The 18,941-nt window shown below is 57.8% G+C and overlaps 2 protein-coding genes across 2 annotated transcripts; one reads left to right on the plus strand and one right to left on the minus strand.

The window, feature by feature from the left end:
- Positions 1-623: 623 nt before the first annotated feature.
- Positions 624-7,825, minus strand: ADAD2 (adenosine deaminase domain containing 2). The gene is given in 11 exon segments (XM_040254135.1): positions 624-756; positions 839-959; positions 1,191-1,434; positions 1,524-1,753; positions 1,857-2,024; positions 2,105-2,255; positions 2,340-2,465; positions 2,552-2,597; positions 2,938-3,080; positions 7,383-7,576; positions 7,578-7,825. Coding segments are annotated over 11 exon segments (1,776 nt in total). The 3' UTR covers positions 624-651.
- Positions 7,826-9,365: 1,540 nt separating this feature from the next.
- TAF1C (TATA-box binding protein associated factor, RNA polymerase I subunit C) lies at positions 9,366-18,929 on the plus strand. Its single transcript, XM_040253994.1, has 15 exons — positions 9,366-9,516; positions 12,568-12,777; positions 13,871-13,952; positions 14,148-14,245; positions 14,323-14,412; positions 14,509-14,582; positions 15,144-15,382; positions 15,479-15,595; positions 15,678-15,795; positions 15,885-15,956; positions 16,085-16,220; positions 16,347-16,490; positions 16,854-17,028; positions 17,142-17,279; positions 17,354-18,929. Exons 2-15 carry the CDS (start codon positions 12,640-12,642, stop codon positions 18,403-18,405), a joined length of 2,673 nt encoding a protein of 890 aa, XP_040109928.1. The 5' UTR covers positions 9,366-9,516; positions 12,568-12,639; the 3' UTR covers positions 18,406-18,929.
- Positions 18,930-18,941: the final 12 nt, after the last annotated feature.

Raw genomic sequence — 18,941 nt, forward strand, 5'->3', positions numbered from 1 at the left:
GGCTTCTGTGGTCCTCCACCACCCTGGCCCCAGACTTCAAAGCTGCTGTGCTTCTGCTCCAGGGCCCCTGCCCAGGCTGGGGAGGTGCCCCGGGCTGCAGATGTGTGCCTGGCGCTGGGGCTGGGGGCTGGGCGTGTGCATGGGCAGGCTGCACTGTCCTCCCTTCACCCCCAAGGTCCTTGGGGAGCCTGGACGTTCCTGCAGACTCCCCACAACCCCCACCTGAGAGGCGGGTTTGGCACCCCCCACCCAGTTAGCACGTGGGCTCCAGATATCACAGCCTCACCCGGTGGGACAGCTGTGGCAACAGAGGCAGGGTGGGACCCACTCAGAATGAGCCCCCTGCCAGCTCCCAGGGCTGCCCACCTCTTGCAGGACCCAGAGGACATGAAGGGTGGGGACTGGGGCTCTCCTCTTCCCTGCCAAAAAGCCAACAGCACACAGAAACACCAGAATCAGCTTCTTTATTCAAGCCTCCAGTGTGCAGCAGACCCCACCCCGCCTCCATGTCAGGGCCTCCCTCCATTCCTGGCTTCACCCTTGTACAGGTGCCTGACCCACCCCGCCCCCGCCTCCCAACCCTCCCCCTCGACCGGCACTCCTCCAGTGGGGTCCCACTGGGCTCGGGATCTCAGCCCCTGGAGCTCTGCTTCAGTTTTTGAATTTTCCCACCAGTGGTTTCGAGGGCCAAGCCCCCAGGCCCTGCTGGTCCAGGAGGAGGGACAGCAGCTGGCGAGCCTCCTGGTAGGGCCCGGCCTAGGGCGGAAGAGGTACAGGTGAGAGGGGGTGCCTGCCGGGGGTGCAGGAAAGAGGGCTGCAGGGGCAGGAAGGCGCTGACCTTGGCTGCCTCATAGGTCTGCAAGGCCAGCAGGTGGGACTTCCCAAGTGCGTGGGCAGCCTGGCGGAAGGCCCGGAGAAAGGCAGCCTTGCAGAGGCGGGAGGGAGGCCCAGGGGCAGTGCTGGGAGGAACAGAAAGGGGCCCAAAGTCAGGGGAGGGCAAAGGAGGCCGAAGCCAAAGGCCTGCGCCACCCTCTCACACCACCTCCACCCTGACGATCTTCGGGGGAGGGGTCACATTGCTGGTAAGAGGCTGGTGGCCAGATGCATCTTCTTTTCCCACAGGCAAGGGAATGGGGACCAACCACTGGGTTGTCAGAACCCCCTCCAGCCCACCCCCAGGCCCTTCTCACTCGGCCTTCACACGCCCGGTCGCCACATCCACCACCTCGATGTCAGGGTCCCCCAGGCTCCAGTTGAGGCTCAGGCCCTGGCAGGTGTTGGGGGTGAGGTTGGAGGGGGCCACCGAGGGCCCTGCAAAGAGGTGCAGCGTGGTCCGGGTGTAGGGGGCTGGCAGGCATGGCCCCATGACCCTGTCGAGGCTGGGCCGGGTGTGGATGGCCCGGCTCAGGGTTGGAGGGTCGTGGCAGGTGTCAGCTGTGGGGCGCAGGACAAGGTCTGAGTCTCCGTTCCCCCGTCTTCCCGCCCCCTGGCGTGCCCCTGCCCTCCTGCCCTGTGGGGCTCACCCAGGACCAGGCTGGTGGTGTAGAGGGGGGGCAGGAAGTGGGCCAGCAGGGCCCCCCCTACCCCCAGGACGGCCCAGCGCGCCAGCTTGTCGCTCGCCGAGAGGCAGCCCACATGGGTGTCGCGGAGCGCGGGGGCCACGTAGCACACCGGCTTCAGCTCCCCTTGGATGTGAGCCTGCAGGCGGAGTTGGGGGCCGTGCAGGAGGCCGCCCTCCAAGGACGGAGGGAGACTGTGGAGGACCGGGGTGGGGGGTCAGGGCCCCTCTCCCACCCCCATGTGGCGCTCTCAGGTGTGGCCCGCCCAGGTTCTCCTTCGCCTGGTACCCCACATACTAGATATCGTAGGCGGCTCCCTTGGGGGTGTTGCTGACATAGAGGTGCAGGAAGATCCGGGGCTTGAGGGCAAAGGGGGGCCCAGGCCCCGGCTTGGGGGCCAGCACGGACTTCTCCTTGCCCGTGGGGCCCCCCTGCGTGGCCAGCAGAAGCTGCCGGAACAGGAACCTGGGGGCGGTGGAGTGGTAGTTAGGGCAGTCCCATCTCTCCGGGGCTGGCTGGGCAGAGGGCCCCCCGCCGCCCCTCACCTCAGCAGGGCCCGGCGGGCCACCACCAGCCCGTGGCAGTCATGGAGCTGCCGGCCTGAGAAGTCCAGCCACCCAGGGCAGCTGCCGCTGCCGGTGCCCAGCGCCACCAGTTGGTAGGTCTCCTTGGCGTGCCCCCTGGCGCCCGGGACCTCTGAGGGGAAGGGGGCAGAGAAGACTGGCCTGAGGCAGGGGGCCCAAGGGCCTTCCCCGGGAAGCAGGGGCAGGGCCACCCTACCTCGCTCCAGGATGACTGCGGCCACGGTTTCCTTGCAGGCCCAGTAAGGCGAGCTGGCGTCCACCAGGCGGTCGAAGCCCGCGCTGACCACGGCCGCACAGCGCTGCTCGTGGGTCACGATGTTCTCTACAGGGGTGGGAGGGGGCAGAGGCAGCTTCACAGGCCATGCCCTCCCATGCTGGGGGGATGGGTGTCAGTGGGGTCTCACCTACCTATGCTCAGAGGAGCGAGAGGAGGCTGGTTGGGGGTCTTTGGGGGCTCTGGAAGAGAGACAAAGGGTGGGCTGTCGTGGGTGCTGGGGACTGCCCTCCCATCCTTCATCCTTCAGGAATTCAGGAGGTCCCACTAGCGGGCGGTATGTGTGGGGGGTGGGGGTGGGGTTTGGGTCATCCTCCAGAAGCCGCACGCCCCTCAACTGCCCCCAGCAGTCCCCGGGCCCAGGGTGCGTGGGCTTCAAAGGACGTTAGGGCAGGGGTCTGCTCACGTCTCCACCCCTAACTCCCTGCAGGCCGGGTCCTGGTGCCCAGATGGTCTCTGCAGCAACTCACCCCAGGCGCGTGTTCCTGCCCCCGCCGCGCCCTGGGTTACCTGCCCCTGCAGCTGGGCCCTCCAGCTGATGCCGGATGTAGCGGAGGGCAGAGAGAGCCGCCTGCTGCTTGGCCTCCGGCTTACTGTTGGCGGTGCCCGGCGGACAGACCACCCCATCCAGCTCCACGGACACAGAGAAGGGCGAGCAGGGGTCTGGGGAAGGAGAAGCTGAGAAGTGGTACCGTGTGCCTCATCCTTGTCCCAGGCGCTTCCTAGCAGGACCACGACACCTGCCAGCAAGGATGACCAGAATGACGGGCAGACAGCCTGCTGAGCTCTGTCCAGGCCGGTGCAGGCCTCGGCATGCCAAGCCATGCCCGCTTACAGATCCGCACCAGCCCCTCTGAAATAGGTCCCTGTGACCCCATTGTACAGAGGGGGACACAGCGGGCAGGTGGACAGAGAGCCCAGGTGCTGTCAGGACCTAGATCCAGGGCTGCACTATCTCCAGGAGGAACGTCCCCTGTCCTCTCTCACACTGCTCTATTTCTTCTCTACAAGAAGCTCGTCTTTCAAACGTGACCACTCCAGGTGTTACTTATGACACAGCAGAGACAAATGAAAATCCTAGAACAGTGGTCAGCTGGTCAAAGGGCACAAATTTATTTCCATTCACAATATCTGCTGTTACCTGCTGCTAAATTGTCTCCCAAAAGGGCTGCCTGTTTCTTTCAAAGAGAATCCGAATTTCAGTACCCCTCCCTAGCGTGGAGATTCATCTACTTTAAAAGAGCAACAAGAATGCCAGTTAGGGAAACTTCTCTGGCAGTCCAGTGGTTAAGAATCTGCCTTCCAATGCAGGGGAGGTGGGTTCAATCCCAAGTCAGGGAAGTAAGATCCCAGATGCCTTGGGGAAACTACTGAGCCACGGCGACTGAGCCCACGGGCCACAAAAGATCCCACGTGTGTCAATGAAGACCCCGCGTGCTACAACTAAGACTCAAGGAAGCCAAATAGATATTTATAAAAGAATGCCAGCTGGGAGATGCAGAAGGAAGGCTGGCATCAGGACTCTCCGGCAGCCAGTGCGGTAATAATCAACTCTGGCCACAATCACCAAAGGATGCTACAACCATGGGGAGGATGGAGTTCTAGGGGGCAGGATGATCACACCACCTCAAGATGCCCTGCTCAGACTACTGATGAGACACCCGGCAGGGAAGTGAAGGCACCTGGCGACACCACCTTGATTAGGCCCCCAGCTGACACCCCAGGGGTAGAGTAAGGAGATCTCGGGCCCCCGGCGGGATGCACGCCACAGACACGAGGCTGCCACAGATGCCTCCGCTGGTTATGCATCACTTGAACCCAATCCTGAGGAAACAGACAAACCCAAATGGACAACTTTCTGCAGAATAACCAGACCTTATCCTTCAAAATCATCACTGTCCTGAAGCCAAAGACAGCCTGAGCAACTGTTTCAGATAAAAAGAGGTTAAAGAGGCTGATGTAATAAATCGTGCTGGATTGGGGAAAAAAATGCCCATCACTGTGACAAGTGACAAAATTTGAACATGGTAACTAAGTAATAGTATTACATCATTGGGCTTCCCCAATAGCTCAGCTAGTAAAGAATCTGCCTGCAATGCAAGAGACCCTGGTTCGATTCCTGGGCCAGAAAGATCTGCTGGAGAAGGGATAGGCTACCCACTCCAGTATTATTGGGCTTCCCTTGTGGCTCAGGTGGTGAAAAATCCACTTGCAATGTGGGAGACCTGGGTTCGATCCCTGGGTTGGGAAGATCCCCTGGAGAAAGGCTACCTACTCCAGTATTCTGGCCTGGAGAGTTCCATGGACTGTATAGTGCATGGGGTCACTTGTTAAGTTTCCAGAATTTGATCTTTGTGCTGCAATTATATAAGACAATGCCCTTGTTCTTAGAAAACAGATGTTGAAATGTTTAAGGGGTAATTAAGCCTTCAGATTGTTCAAAATAAATCAATGTGGATATTTATATATAAATATATAGAGAGAGGAGGAGACAAAATAAATGTGACAAATGCTAACTGGAGAATCTGGGTGAAGAGTTTATGGGAGCTCTTTTATACTATTCTTAGAAAATTTACCAAAATGAAGAATAGAAATGACAAAAAATGCCTACCCACATCGACAGTGGAAAGAGGGACCTTAGAACAGACTGGTTCCAAATAGGAAAAGGAGTACGTCAAGGCTGTATATTGTCACCCTGCTTATTTAACTTATATGCAGAATACATCATGAGAAACGCTGGACTGGAAGAAACACAAGCTGGAATCAAGATTGCTGGGAGAAATATCAATAACCTCAGATATGCAGATGATACCACCCTTACGGCAGAAAGTGAAGAGGAACTAAAAAGCCTCTTGATGAAAGTAAGAGGAGAGTGAAAAAGTTGGCTTAAAGCTCAACATTCAGAAAATGAAGATCATGGCATCTGGTCCCATCACTTCTTGGGAAATAGATGGGGAAACAGTTGAAACAGTGTCAGACTTTATTTTGGGGGGCTCCAAAATCACTGCAGATGGTGATTGCAGCCATAAAATTAAAAGACGCTTACTCCTTGGAAGAAAAGTTATGACCAACCTAGATAGTATATTCAAAAGCAGAGACATTACTTTGCCAACTGTCTAGTCAAGGCTATGGTTTTTCCAGTAGTTATGTATGGATGTGAGAGTTGGGCTGTGAAGGCGGCTGAGCGCCGAAGAATTGATGCTTTTGAACTGTGGTGTTGGAGAAGACTCTTGAGTCCCTTGGACTGCAAGGAGATCAACCCTGAGATTTCTTTGGAAGGACTGATGCTGAAGCTGAAACTCCAGTACTTTGGCCACCTCATGCGAAGAGTTGACTCATTGGAAAAGACTTTGATGCTAGGAGGGATTGAGGGCAGGAGAAGAAGGGGACGACAGAGGATGAGATGGCTGGATGGCATCACTGACTCAATGGACGTGAGTCTGAGTGAACTCTGGGATTTGGTGATGGACAGGGAGGCCTGGCGTGTTGCGATTCATGGGGTCGCAAAGAGTCGGACACGACTGAGCGACTGAACTGAACTGTGAGGCGGAAGGGAGTGGCAATATTATTCAGTGGTTCGGCTCAGGCTCTATAACCAGACTGCCCCCTGGCAGTTTCAGCCTCTCTGGCCTCAGTCTTCCCATTTGTAAAGCAGTGGTAATGGTATCTGCCTTTCTTGAGGAATACTTGTGAGGACTCAATGAGTTAATGTGTCTGAAGACCTTCAAATAACACTTGGTCTGTCACCCAGAACTCATGAATGTTAGCTGTCATCTCTGGTACTGAATTGATTTCCTTTTTTTTAGTTGCAGCATGCGAAGTCTTAATTATAGCATGCGGGATCTAGTTTCCCAACCAGGGATCAAATCCAGGCAACGGAGCTCAGTCTTAGTCACTGGACTACAAGGGAAGTCCCTATTTTCTGTATTCTTGATGCTCTGGCATTTGGGGATTTAATTCTGGAGAAACCATCCCTCCCGAGACTAGCAATTCCTAGAAATAGCAAACAACTTCTCTGCAAGCTCAGTCTTTCATATAAAAACCGACCAATCCAGAGCTCACACCCCAACCACAGAACTCTCTGACAAACCAACATTCCCCATGCCCTAAATCACCCCTGAGGCCAGATACTATGCAGCTAGGAACCACCCCATAACCCGTAAGCTTATCCAGTGTCTTGCTTTTATCAATCCTAATCTCACTCTGCACAGGTACCCTGCTCCAACCATTCTTTCCCAAGAAAACCCAGTTAACGCCTGGGGCTGTGCCTGCCCCCCTCCTCGCCACCCCATCCTTTCCTGCACAGCCCTGCATGGCCATGTGTGCCTATTTCTAGGAATCCATACTTACCCCTTCATGACAAGCACTCTGACATGTGCTGTCTTAACATACCTGATTAAAATAAATCCCAGGTAGATTTCTTTTTAAATACATTATCTCATTTTGAGTTACTCAGTTTGAGGTTCTCCTAGGAAGTTTTACAAATGCTCCCAAAAGTTCTTAGAAGCAGGGAATGTGCTGGCTGAAAGTTGGGAATCTGAATCTAGGAAGGACCTGGTGTATTGATCTTGGTGGTTCCAGGAGGAGGACTGTAACCATTATACCTGTATACAGTGTTGCCATCATTAAGCTGTATCTGATAACCTCTTTGAGTTGGGGTGGGCGGGCCCTCACTTAGGCACCTCCTCTCCAGCGCTGGCATGGCAACTGTAATTGTATATAATTGACCTTCAAAAAAGCCTGTTGAAAGGCTGGTAGCTTGAGGCAGGTCCTTTAACCAACCTGAGCTTCAGATTTGGCCCCCTGTCACCTGTTAGTTAGAAATCTGGGGTACCTGGTGCCCCTGGCACCACACTGCTCACAGCAGGCCTACCTCGGGCCCCAGGCTCAGGCCCAACTCAGTCTTCCTGGCTTCATTTGAAAACAGCCCAGGGCATGCTGCCATCCCAGCCCCCTGGGCCTCACCTGCTGTTTGGCTTTCTCGGAATATCAGGGAGACGCCCAGATTGGCCGCGTACTGAGTTAGTGAGGCCACGGCCTGGCCCGGCGGCGGGTCTTTGAGCTGCAGGCCCAGATGTCTGGTCACCTTCGGGAAGTCGCCGGCGGGCCCTGCGGGTGGTACAGCGACCCTCAGGGACCTCCCCATCCTTCCCGTGCCCAGCCGCCCCCAACTCCCCGATCCCTGCCCCCACCCAGGCCTCACCATCCCCAGCCGCTGCTGCCGAGGCCTGGAGCTGCCGGCCCGCTTTATTGTTCTCTGCGTTGGGGGCGGGCGCAGGCTCTTGGCCCAGACTGGCCGAGGGCCTCCAGGGGCTGGACCCTGGGCTGATCTGCAGTGATGCTGCCAGACGGGGCTTCCTGCGGCCACTGTCGTCGGTGCCCAGAGCTGTGCTGGCCTGTGACGCCATGATTGGACTCGAGGGCTGGAGGGGACATCAGGCACGTTCTGGCGCCACCCGCGCCTTTTTACACGCCAGAGCGAGCGCCCAAGTCGGGAGCACGTGGTACAACCGTCGGCGCATGGTGAGCTCCACCTCCCGCCTCACTCGTAGCCAATGAGAGCCCATAAAACTGTAGCAGGACAGTACGCCCAGCCAATGGGAAGGCCAGTCTCCCAGGCAGCTTGAGCCTGGATGTGGACTAAGTGGCCACCTGGCCAACCGCCTTACTTCAAGGGCGGGGCTCCGGGTGTAAGGTGAGGGTGGAGGACAGGGCCCTCCTATCATCTTCTCTGCGCTTGTTTGCGTGATATTCGGGAAACAAAGACCAGGGGAGGAATCTGGGGACCCAAGTTCAGCACCTCACCCCTGCTGCCATCCAAGAATGCCCTGCACTCCCCATTTTGCCAGCCTGACCTCCCCAGCTGCTTAAGCAGCTGAGCCTAGAGGAGGATGGGAAGTGCTCATTCTGTAAGTGATGGTGTTTTCATTTGTAGCAACCTCACAGAATCTTTAGGGCCTACATTTAAAATCTGTTCACCTTAAGCCTTCCTGAAGCCAACTCTAAGTGTTCCACGTGGACTCAGTCGAACCTGGTTCTCCCTCATTCCAGGCAGACGCTTTAACCTCTGAGCCACCAGGGAAGCCCCTAGCTAAAATTAGTCATTTGATATCCTGCCCTCCCCACCCCACCCCTGCTTTTTTTTTTCCCCTCAGAAGTGAATATATGTTGGTTCGTAAAAACATGTCAAGATAGCAACTCTTAAAAATGAGGGTCTAGCGATGAAGGAGAAATAACAAAAATAAAGTTAAGGATGAAGACAATTTACATATGGCTCGCTACCATGCAACACGGTTGCTTGAAGGAGATGGAAATTTTAACTGTCTTGAGGAGCCAGTGTCTGGGAAAATGTGACCAGTTACTGAGTTTATGGTCTGTAAGTTGTGTTAACTGTTGCTACTGCTGCTGCTGCTTGCTACCTTCGGATCTGACAACACGAGCCAGGACGGGGGCAATGTGGACACTAAGGCATACAGAAACAGTTGGTAGCACCTGTTAGTTAACATTTGACTTGGAAGAGCAGATGTGGAGCAAGGTAGATTCAGTCTCCCAAATGGTTCAAGGATTGACCTCAAGAAAGACAATTCTGAGGACTTCCCTGGTGCTCACGGTAAAGAATCTGCCTGCAATGCAGGAGTTGCAAAAGACGCAGGTACGATCCCTGGGTCAGGAACATCCCCTGGAGGAGAGCATGGCAACCCACTCCAGTAGTCTCGCCTGGAGAATCCCATGGACAGAGGAGCCTGGCGGGCTTCAGTCCATGGGGTCGCAAAGAGTCGGACACGGCTGAGCGACTTCACTTTTCATTTCCTTTTACTTAATTTCCAGTGCCCACGGCGCCGTCTACACTCGCATTCTCCCTCCGCCCGGGAGGTGGCGCTCTGGAGCGCCCCTGAGGCCGGGCTGGGAGGCGGGACTTCCTGCCTTCCAGGAAGCATTTCCGGCCCAGCCCGGGGAGGCGATTCATCGCTTCTGTGAGGCTGTCGGGTTGCGGGTTCGAGAGCGAGGGTTCTGCTTTGGGGCTCCCTCGTGGCACGAGGGTCAGGCGAGCGTCACCCGGAGGTCGGTTTCCCCGACGAGCACGGCGCGACGGGATTACGTAAGTGCGCGCGCCGCCCCGACGGGACGGAGGGGCGGGTCCCCTGCTCTCGTCCACAGGCTCCAAACTGTGTGGCTTTGGGACGAGTCGCTTAACCTTTGCAGAGTGGGTGGTGAGCAGCCGCTGGCTCATGCAACGGGGAGCATCACGCCGTTGTAAAGCGTCGTAGCAACAACTATCTGGCACACAGGGCTTGGTGCGAGATGCCTGCTGTTCTTGGGTTGAAATTCTGGGGCCTCGACGTGGAGAGGGAAGAGACGGATGGGGAAGACGTGGGCGAGTAGAGGTCTGAAGGGAAGGGCCTCCCGGACCCCCTCTCCCATCTCCCGGCAGGCGCACCTATTGCCGCACCCGGCGTTCGTGCAGACCCGACGAAACTCCGGAGGTCTAAATTAGAGTCCGGGAGAGACGAGGGCGGGAAGTCGAGGCTGTCTTGTCTCGGGGGCTTTTCGTCATGGACTCCACCAGCTCCCTCAGCCTCCCTGCGTTTGTTTGAGACTGTCTAGTTCCTCATTCTTGGATTTGTGCCTTCAGCTTTTACGTACTGATTTCAGTTCATTTCAGTCGCTCAGTCGTGTCCGACTCTTTGCGACCCCATGGACTGCATGCAGCGCTCCAGGCTTTCCTATCCATCACGTAGTAAATAAGGCAGGCACCGGGGATAAAGTCCCTTCCCCATGCGGACTCTCAGAGCAGTTTGGAATCACATAGCTTTACCTTTAAATATCTTATCACACATCGCAATGCGTGCTCCAGAGGAGGGATGCAGGGTGATATGGGACAGGGCTGGGGGAACCAGGAGAGGCTTCCTGACTCAAAATCTGAAGGATGGGGGCACATTTTATAGGTGGGTAGGAAGGACAATGGTGTTCATTTTTAGTGGAGAGAGAGTGTGAAAAGGCCCTCTGGTGAAAAGACGCATTCCCACCACTGTCCTTTCCTGTGATGGTGGAGAAAGACAACAACAATCAGATGCCAGGAGGTCAGAAATGAATCAGATACAGTTCCTGTCCCAGAGAGCAGTCCCGAGGAAGAGATAAGGCATATAAACCACAATTAGAATGAGGCTGACCCGTGCCCTGAGAAACACATTCTTTTGACAAGTTTTAAACTTTTGACAAGTTTTAAATAATTTTTTAAATTATTATTTATTTATTTTCATGACTGCACTGGGTCTTAGTTGTGGCACTCAGAATCTTTAGTTGTGGCATTTGAACAACTCTTAGTTGCAGCATATGGGATCTAGTTCTGTGACCAGGAGTCGAACCTGGGCCCTCTGCATTGGGAGTGAGGTGTCTTAGACACTGGACCACAGGGGAAGTTCCTCATTTGAAAAGTGAAAGTGCTAGTCACTTAGTTGTGTCCAACTCTTTGTGACCCCATGGACTGTAACCCGCCAGGCTCCTCTGTCCATGGAATTCTCCAGGCAAGAATACCGCAGAGGGTTGCCATTCCCTTCTCCAGGGGATCTTCCCTACCCAAGAATCAAACCTCAGTCTTCTGCATTGCAGGGAGATTCTTTACCATCTACCAACATTTACTGTGTGGTGAGCACTTTGCAAGGTGCTCAGAGTACCTGGAGGTCTAGAGGTTACAAAATAAATGGATACATGCAGTGGTAGCTCTAAGAGGAAAGGTTTTGCATCATCAGGCTCTGAGGCTGGTGCTCGCTTCTGGATGCGGGGAGAGTAGTGGTTCAGAACTGGGGTTTTGGAGCTGCTGGAGGATCACGCTATTGGCCTTGGACAAGTTGCTCTTTCCCAGCCTGTTTCCTGACCTCCATACTAGGGGCAGGAGAATAAAACTTGTAGTACCATGTCAGGCAGATGTTGGCACTCAGTAAGTGAGAACTGCTCTTATTTTTGCATGTAATAAAGGATATTCCAGCTGCTTATTCTTCTTGAGCACTTTGTATTTTGTTGTTGTTCACACTCTTTGTGACCCCACAGACTGCAGCACACCAGACTTCCCTGTCTGTCACTATTTCTTGGAGTTTGCTCAAGTTCACGTCCATTGAGTCAGTGATGCTATCTAACCATCTCATCCTCTGCCACCCTCTTCTCCTGCCTTCAATCTTTCCCAGCTTTAGTCTTTTCCAATGAGGCGGCTCTTCGCATCAGATGGCCAAAGTATTGAAACTTCAGCTTCAGTCCTTCCAGTGAATATTCAGGGTTGATTCCCTGTAGGATTGACTGGTTTGATCTACCTGCAGTCCAAGGGATTCTGAAGAATCTTCTCCCACACCACAGTTTGAAAGCATCAATTCTTCAGTGCTCAGGCTTCTTTTTGGTCCAACTCTCACATCCATACATGACTACTGAAAAAAAACAAATTTTGAGTATATGGACCTTTGTTGGCAAAGTGATCGTCTCTACTTTTTAATACACCGTCTAGGTTTGTCATGGCGTCCCTTTCCAAGGAGCAGGGATCTTTGAATTTCATGGCTGCAGTCACCAAAGCCCTTTGACATAAACATTATTATTCAACACACAGTTGGTTCCTTTTTCTTGGAAGGTACTGTACTTGACAGTGGGAAGGCAGACAAATAATAACTCATCTCTGGCTTTGGGGAACTTGAGTTTGTCTTTAGAGTGTAGCCTAGAGTGTGGGGCTTGTTGTCTAGGTAGGACTGTGTAATTATAACGTAATACGTGAGAGCGTGATGGAAGCTGACCCCCACCAGCCACCTTCTAACTTCGGCCCCCATCACTCACCACCTAGTTTTTCCCATGGCTACCCAGTTGCTTCTCACATACTTCCTGCCCCAGGACTCTTGTTCTTGCTGTTCATTCTTCCCAGTACCCTCTTTCCCGTAGTTGGCATGTTTGTCTCTCTCATTAGGCTCTGTGTGTGCCGAACATCACCTTCATGAAGCTACCGATGCTAAAAAGCACACCCTCAGGCCCTGCCATCCCTTCCCTCCTGGCGGGTTGCTTGGTTTTGGTATAGCACCTACTATTCTCGGGTGTTTGCTAACATATTCATTTGTTCTTCGTTATCTGCTTCCCCAAAGAGATTATCCTCCTGTTAAGACACTCTTCCCTCTCCCAGGAGCCCCAGAAGCCGCTGTCCGGTTCAGGTCTCTGAGGAAAGCCAGGGTGACGGTGGCTACTGTTTTTCAAGATGGATTTCCCCAGCTCCCTCCCACCCTCGTTGTTCATGACTGGCCCCCTTGGTCAGAGCGATGTCCCTGACCTGTCGTTCATGTGCAGCTGGAGAGATGCACTGACCCTGCCGGCGTTCTCACCCCAAGGCTCTCAGGTGAGGATGGCAGGGAGAGCCTTGGTGCCTTGGGGGAGGGCCCGTTTGCACCACCACCCCCACCCTAGAGGTCACACCAGTTGGCAGGAGTGCAGGGTTGGGGGGCTTTGGTACAAATCTACTAAGACCCACGCTCAACCAGAATCCAGTCCTTTGGGGACCTGAGGCGCCCTACCATCCACAGAGGATTCAGCCTCCTTCCTGGCTCCCTCTCCCCCTGCTTTCTCCTTCCTCTGTTTGTTCAACGAATACTCACTGAATAGCCCTACTGTGTGCCAGGTGCCTAATCAGGCTCTGGGGATCCAGAGTGAGTAAGTCAGATGCGCTTCCTGCCCCTGGGGAACAGTTAGGTGGAATAGGGACTAACAAGTGAATAGGGCAGAAGATAAAATAATTTCAAAGTGTGGACACCTCTGAGCGCAACCAAAAGGATGCTGGAGCCGCACAGTGCAAGGTGAGGGGGGCAGGGAGACCTCCTGGGAGAAGAAAGACACCTGCTCTTTCCCTGGACGCCTAAGCCATCAGCTGCCACTTGGAGACAGGCTGGCTAAGGGTTGCGCCAGGCAGATGCATGTGGGTGAGAAATTTAAGAGAGACACTGAAAGGGCGGCGGGGGTGGGGGTTTGCAGGACTCCCTTGACAAGGAAGGGCTTCCATCAGGAGCCTCACCTGCTCCTCTTCCGTCCCGAGTGTGGAGCTGAGTTGTCTGAAGCCAGCCCTGCAGGGGAGCGGAGGAACCTGTGGGAGACTGTACGGTCTCCCGAGTATAAGTGACACGCGGGTGAGATTCAGGCCGGCTAGTGAAGGCCGGGTGGTCCTCCGAGAGCAGTGCAGCCTGGATCTGGGAAGCACAGACCAGAGTCAGGCTGCCTGGGTTCAGATCCCGGCCCTTCTCTTTTCTGGCTGCTGCCTGGGACCAGGGACGGCCTCCCCATTCCTCCCATTTTCTTCATCATTAAAGTGACAGTGAGTGACCAGCTTGGCAGGCGCCTGGTGAGGACTGAAGGAGTTAATAAGAGACAAAAGCTGATGACAGGGCCTGGCCTGGGCACTCGCTCACTGTTGCACTTTGGCCGTGGTTGTGTTTCCTCAGGACAGCGCGCCGCATGTGGCCAAGGCCCTGCTCTGGGAGCCGGACACACCTGGGCCCCTGCCCTTGCTGCCTCCTGGTCCCGGTAAGGAGCTCGGGCTGGGGGCCCCGAGCTGCTCCCATTCACTGCTTCTTCTCCAGCCCCCACCCTAAGGCCTCCCCTCCCGCCCCGCCCCATGCCCCCTGCTGATTGCTTCTACCCAGCAGGGTCCTTGGCATCTCTAGGCACTGGGACACCTGGTTCCACTTCAGTCCCTTCCCAGCCTCCCTCTTCCCTCAGATCCCTGGGACCCTGGCCTGACTGCCAAAGATCTGCTTTTCCGGGGAGGCTACCAGTTCCGGAGACATCCCCGAGCCGTGCTGGATGTTACTGAGCAGGTGCGCGGGCCCGCCCGGTGGACAGTGCCGTGGGCCCAGGGCTGTGCCTCCTGACCCAGCCTCCTTTCCTCCCGCAGATCAGCCGGTTCTTGTGGAACCATGGAGACATAGCCTTTGCACCCCTGGGGAGGCTACTGCTGGAGAATTTCAAACTGGAAGGAGCACATGTGAGTAACCCTGGCTGGCCAAAAGGGGGGAGGCACCCCACTTCCCATCGGGCTGGGCCCTGGGGCGTGTGAGCTTGACGAGGCCTTTCCACACAGAGCCGCTCTAAGACGAAGACAGTGGTCAGTGTGAAGAGGCTACACCAGGACCTCGGTGGACACCAGCCCTGGGGGCAAGTGGCTAGTGAGAGAGGATGGGTTGGGTAGGCCTAGCTGGTGGTGGGGCTTTGGAAGGATCCAGGCCAGGATGCTGGTTCCGATCAACATTTGCTTCCACCCTCCCCAGTGCAAGCATGAGCCACATTTCCTCATACAAATCCCAGCTGTGCTAGCAGCGCAGGGGAAAGGACTGCAAGCTCATGGAGTGTAGCATGGCTGCACCCAGGTGTTAATAGGGCTTTGCCTTTACCCTTCACCTTCTCACCCACTTGCCTCTGCTTGGCTTAGTTCCTAGGCAGATTGATTCCAGGGAGAGGGCTAGTGGCCTTCCTGAGGCACCAGCAGAAGTCCCAGGAAGGGTGTGCTTGGCTTGGCTTGGGTGTCATGCCCAGCGTGAGCCGATCACTGGGGCTGGGGCGACTCCCGAGTGCCCAGGCCTGGGTCATGTGACTGCAGCACAGGAGTAGGGTGGGGTGCTCTCGCAGAGGAAGGAGTTCCAGGTTGATTTAAACACTCGTCCGCTGCACTGGGCCCCCCCGGGCCGGCCTGACCCTCCCGCCATCCTCTCGCCCCAGCTGTCCCTGGGCTTACCTCAGCCAGCGCCAGCGCCGGTTCTCCATCCTTGGGGCCCCGATCCTGAGCACGTCGGTGGCGAGCCTCCTGGGAGAGCTGCTGCACGAGGAGCTGGCCCTGCGCTGGGAGCGGCTGCTCCTGGATGATGCCTGCACCGGGGGTGCGCTGGCCTGGGTGCCCGGCAGGACCCCCGGGGCCGGGCAGCTGGTCTACCCCATGGGCAGTGCCATGGACACACTGTGTATCCTCCCTTGCTGAGCACAGGCCAGGGATGGGCAGGGAGCTGTGGGCCTCGAGTGGCCATAGTTTGTGAACCTGTCCTTAGCAAGATGCCCAGGTTTCCAGAAGGTCAGTCTGACCCCAGAGAGCGAGCCCCAGGTTCTCAGAGACCCTGGCCGTATCCAGCTCCGGGGACCTATCCGGCAGGTGGTGACCCGCAGCGTGCAGGGAGAAGGTAAGGCCGTGGACACCTCCCTTGGCTGCTCACTGACCTGCTGCTGACCCTGACCCTCACCCTCACCCTCTCCCTCCTCCAGCTCTGCTGGCTGTCCGCTCTGACCACCACTGTGCCCTGTGGAAGGTCAGTGCGCAGGGGCAGCCGGCCCCTCTCCAGGTGCTGCAGGTGGACAAGGGGGCCACGGGGATCAGCCTCAGGTGAGCGGCTTGCGGGGAGGGGTTGGTGTGCGCGGAGTTAAGCTTGGGAGAAGGGGTGGCCCGGCCTTCCTCATGCGTGTGCCCTGCAGCCCTCACCTGCCCGGAGAGCTGGTCATCTGCAGCCGCTCTGGAGCCGTCTGCCTGTGGAGCGCTGAAGACAGGTAAGGCCCCTGCCACAGAAACCCCCACCCCAACACGAGCCCCCCCATAACCCAGCCGGGACCTAGCCAGGGTGCCCAGTCCTCCCCCTCAGCCTGTCCCCCTACCACGGCTGGCCTGTCTCCCCAAGGCTGCGGCAAATCTACAAGGACCCTGAGACCCTGGTGTTCCGGGACCCTTCTCCCTGGCGCTGGGCAGACTTCACCGCCCACCCTCGAGTGCTGACGGTGGGTGACCGCACCGGAGTGAAGATGGTGGACACTCAGGTGAGGACATGGGGCGGGGGGGCCTCTGCCAGCGGGCGTGACAAGCCGCAGGGCCAGAGCAAGTCCCCGGCCAGTTGGAACCATGGATGGCCGACTGTGGGAGAGCTGACCCAGCATTTCCCCCAGGGCCCGCTGGGCTGTGGTATGCTGCTTTTTCGTGGAGGGGCAGAGGCGTCATGCCAGAAAGGAGAGCGAGTCCTGCTCACCCAGCACCTGGGGGATCTCGGCCCCGAGTCTCTGCACCCCATGCTCCACCTCGTCTGCACCCAGGTGGGCTCACCTCCCCTTCTCTCCGCCCTGCCCTGTCTCAGGTCATAGGGCCCTGGATGCAGCCAGGGATGGGGAGGGGCAGAGGGGGAGGAAGTCTGGCCCTACCCCACCCCGCCCTCTCAGCACCCTGAGCACTCCTGGGTGTCTAGGCATGTGTGCCAGCCTTGGGCAAGGGTGGGGAAGGCTGCGAGAGCCTTTCCCGAGAGCCCCTCTCCCAGCGGGGCCATCAGGAGGAGGGATGCCTGCTGGGGAGACACCTCCTGCGCAGAGTCTGAAAACCACGTGGAGCTCTGGAAGGGGCCGGGGGGCAGCCCAGAGAGACCTGTCCCGTCCCATCGGTCTCATCCCCTCGTCTTCTGCCAGTTCTCCCTCTACCTGATGGATGAGCGCCTCCCCTTGGTGCCCCTGCTCAAGTGGAACCATGGCCTCCACTCTGCGCCCCTGCTGGCCCGGCTGCTGCCGCCGCCGAGCCCAGGCCTCCCCCAGCCGCTGCTCCTGGCCAGCCAAGGCGGGGAGCTGCAGCTGCTGCACCTCGCAGGTGAGGGGCCAGGCGGGTGGGTGGGGCAGGGGGCGGGTGGGCGGGGCAGGGGGCGGGTGGGCGGGGCAGGGGGCGGGCCTGGACGGGGCCTCAGCTGTCTGTCTCTCCTCCAGGAGTGGGGGCCTCCACACCCCGGCTGGCGGGGCTCCCCCAGTCTCTCCCCACCAGGAGCGACTCCCTCTCGGCCTTCCCACTGCTGGAGCCCAAGAATCACCGGCGGCTGCAAGAGCGTCTGAAAGCGCCCACCATAGGTGCGTTGGGGGCTGAGGCGTGTGGGGAGCCACGCTCCCGCCAGGCCGTCTGGTCACTGTCCTTCCGCCCCCAGGTCTGGCTGTTGCCATCCCGCCCCCCGCCTCCACACCAGTGCTGTCGCTCTTCCAGCTTTCTGCGGCCGGAGATATCTTCCACCAGCGCCTCCACCTCCGGGCAGACCCCGGGCCCAATGCTCATGCCCCCGCAGCTTCCTGGACACCCCAGGCCGCTGCCTGCTGCAGCCGGTGGCTGAAGGCCCTGCTGGAGGTGCCCCTGGCTCCCCCGGTGTGGGCGGCACCCACCTTCTCCCACCGGCGGCTGCTGGGAGGCTTCGAGCCACAGAAGGTGGAGGGGTCGGTGCCCGAGGGTTTCCGCAGGGCCATGGCCCAGGGGCGGCTCCTACAGCAGAGGGACCTGGGCTTGCTCCCCCCGGAGGAGCGGCCCCCTGCCCCCGAGCCTGGCCCTGAGGATGAGCTCAGCGAGCGTCTGGAGGCAGCCTGGGAGTTTGGGGCGGCGGCCTGGTGGGAGAGGCGGCGGGGCGCCCGCGCGGGCCCCGGGAAGCAGCCCAAGCGGCAGAAGCGCAGGACTCAGCTGTCCAGCACCTTCTCCTCCCTCAGCGGCCGTGTGGACCTCTCGGACGCCGTCAGCCCCCCACCCAGCCCAGACCATACACTGCCTGAGGCCAGGCCCCAGCCCCCAAGGACCCCGCCCTCCCAGGAGCTCACGCAGGAGCCCTGGGCCCAGGGCATCCCCTCAGAGCGGCAGCAGACCCTCCGGGACTACATGGCTGAGCTGCCGCTCTGCACGGACACCCCAGGAGGGGCGTCTGCGCTCTCCTCCCAGACCCCCAGTGTCCGAGCCACGCCCTCCAGGCAGCATGCCCCCCAGATCCAGCAGCTGCCCGGAGGGGACACCCAAGAGGGCACCACCCTGCTCTCCTCCCAGACCCCCAGTGTCCGGGCCACGCCCTCTAGGCAGCACACCCCCCGGGATGGCATAGTCCAGCAGCTGCCCCGAGGGGACACCCTAGAGGGCGCCACCCCACCCTCCTCCCAGACCCCCAGCGTCCTGACCACACGCTCCAGCTCTCAGCGGCTCCGGAAGAAGCCCCGCATGGGCTTCTGAGTCCTGGGGAGGTTGCCAGCGCCAGGAGCCTGCCATCCTCGATAAGCTGTGTCTTTCGTGGTTGAGACAGAAATCAGAGGACAGTCCCCAGGGGGCAGACCTCCTGCTTCTGGAACGCCTTCATGAGCGGGAGACGCTCGGAAGCAGTCAGAGCAACGTCGGAGGAAGGAGGACAGCAAAATAGTTTTCTCCCATAGGTCATGGTCTGGGGGCACGTGGTGAAGCCCTGGCAGCCCCGTCCTGAAGGTCAGTGTTGCTGGGATCCCTTCCAGCTAACAGTGTCGTGCTGGAGGCAGGGGCTGCAGGTGCGCTCGGGCCCCTGGTGACCACGGGGCCAGAGCCCCAGCTCCTCGGTGCTGTGGGTGATGGTGAAATGAGCTCCCTGGCCGGCCCGCGCTCTCTGGGTGTTAGTGGTGGTTTGTGGTGTCTGTGTGACGCGGTTCCTAGGACAATCTAACGTGGAGAGGGAGGCACTTTGGACCCGTTAGGGGTTGAATAAACCCATGACTGAGCCTGGTGTTGAATGATGGACTTTC

Source organism: Oryx dammah, unplaced genomic scaffold (genome assembly GCF_014754425.2).
Source record: "Oryx dammah isolate SB20612 unplaced genomic scaffold, SCBI_Odam_1.1 HiC_scaffold_13, whole genome shotgun sequence".
NCBI lineage: Eukaryota > Metazoa > Chordata > Mammalia > Artiodactyla > Bovidae > Oryx > Oryx dammah.

Coding starts and splice junctions, on each gene's coding strand:
- TAF1C (XM_040253994.1), top strand. CDS start 12,640: ATGGATTTCCCCAGCTCCCTCCCACCCTCGTTGTTCATGACTGGCCCC. Junction 14,583..15,143: donor GGTGGACACCAGCCCTGGGG/GCAAGTGGCTAG, acceptor CTCTCGCCCCAG/CTGTCCCTGGGCTTACCTCA. Junction 16,221..16,346: donor TGAAGATGGTGGACACTCAG/GTGAGGACATGG, acceptor CATTTCCCCCAG/GGCCCGCTGGGCTGTGGTAT.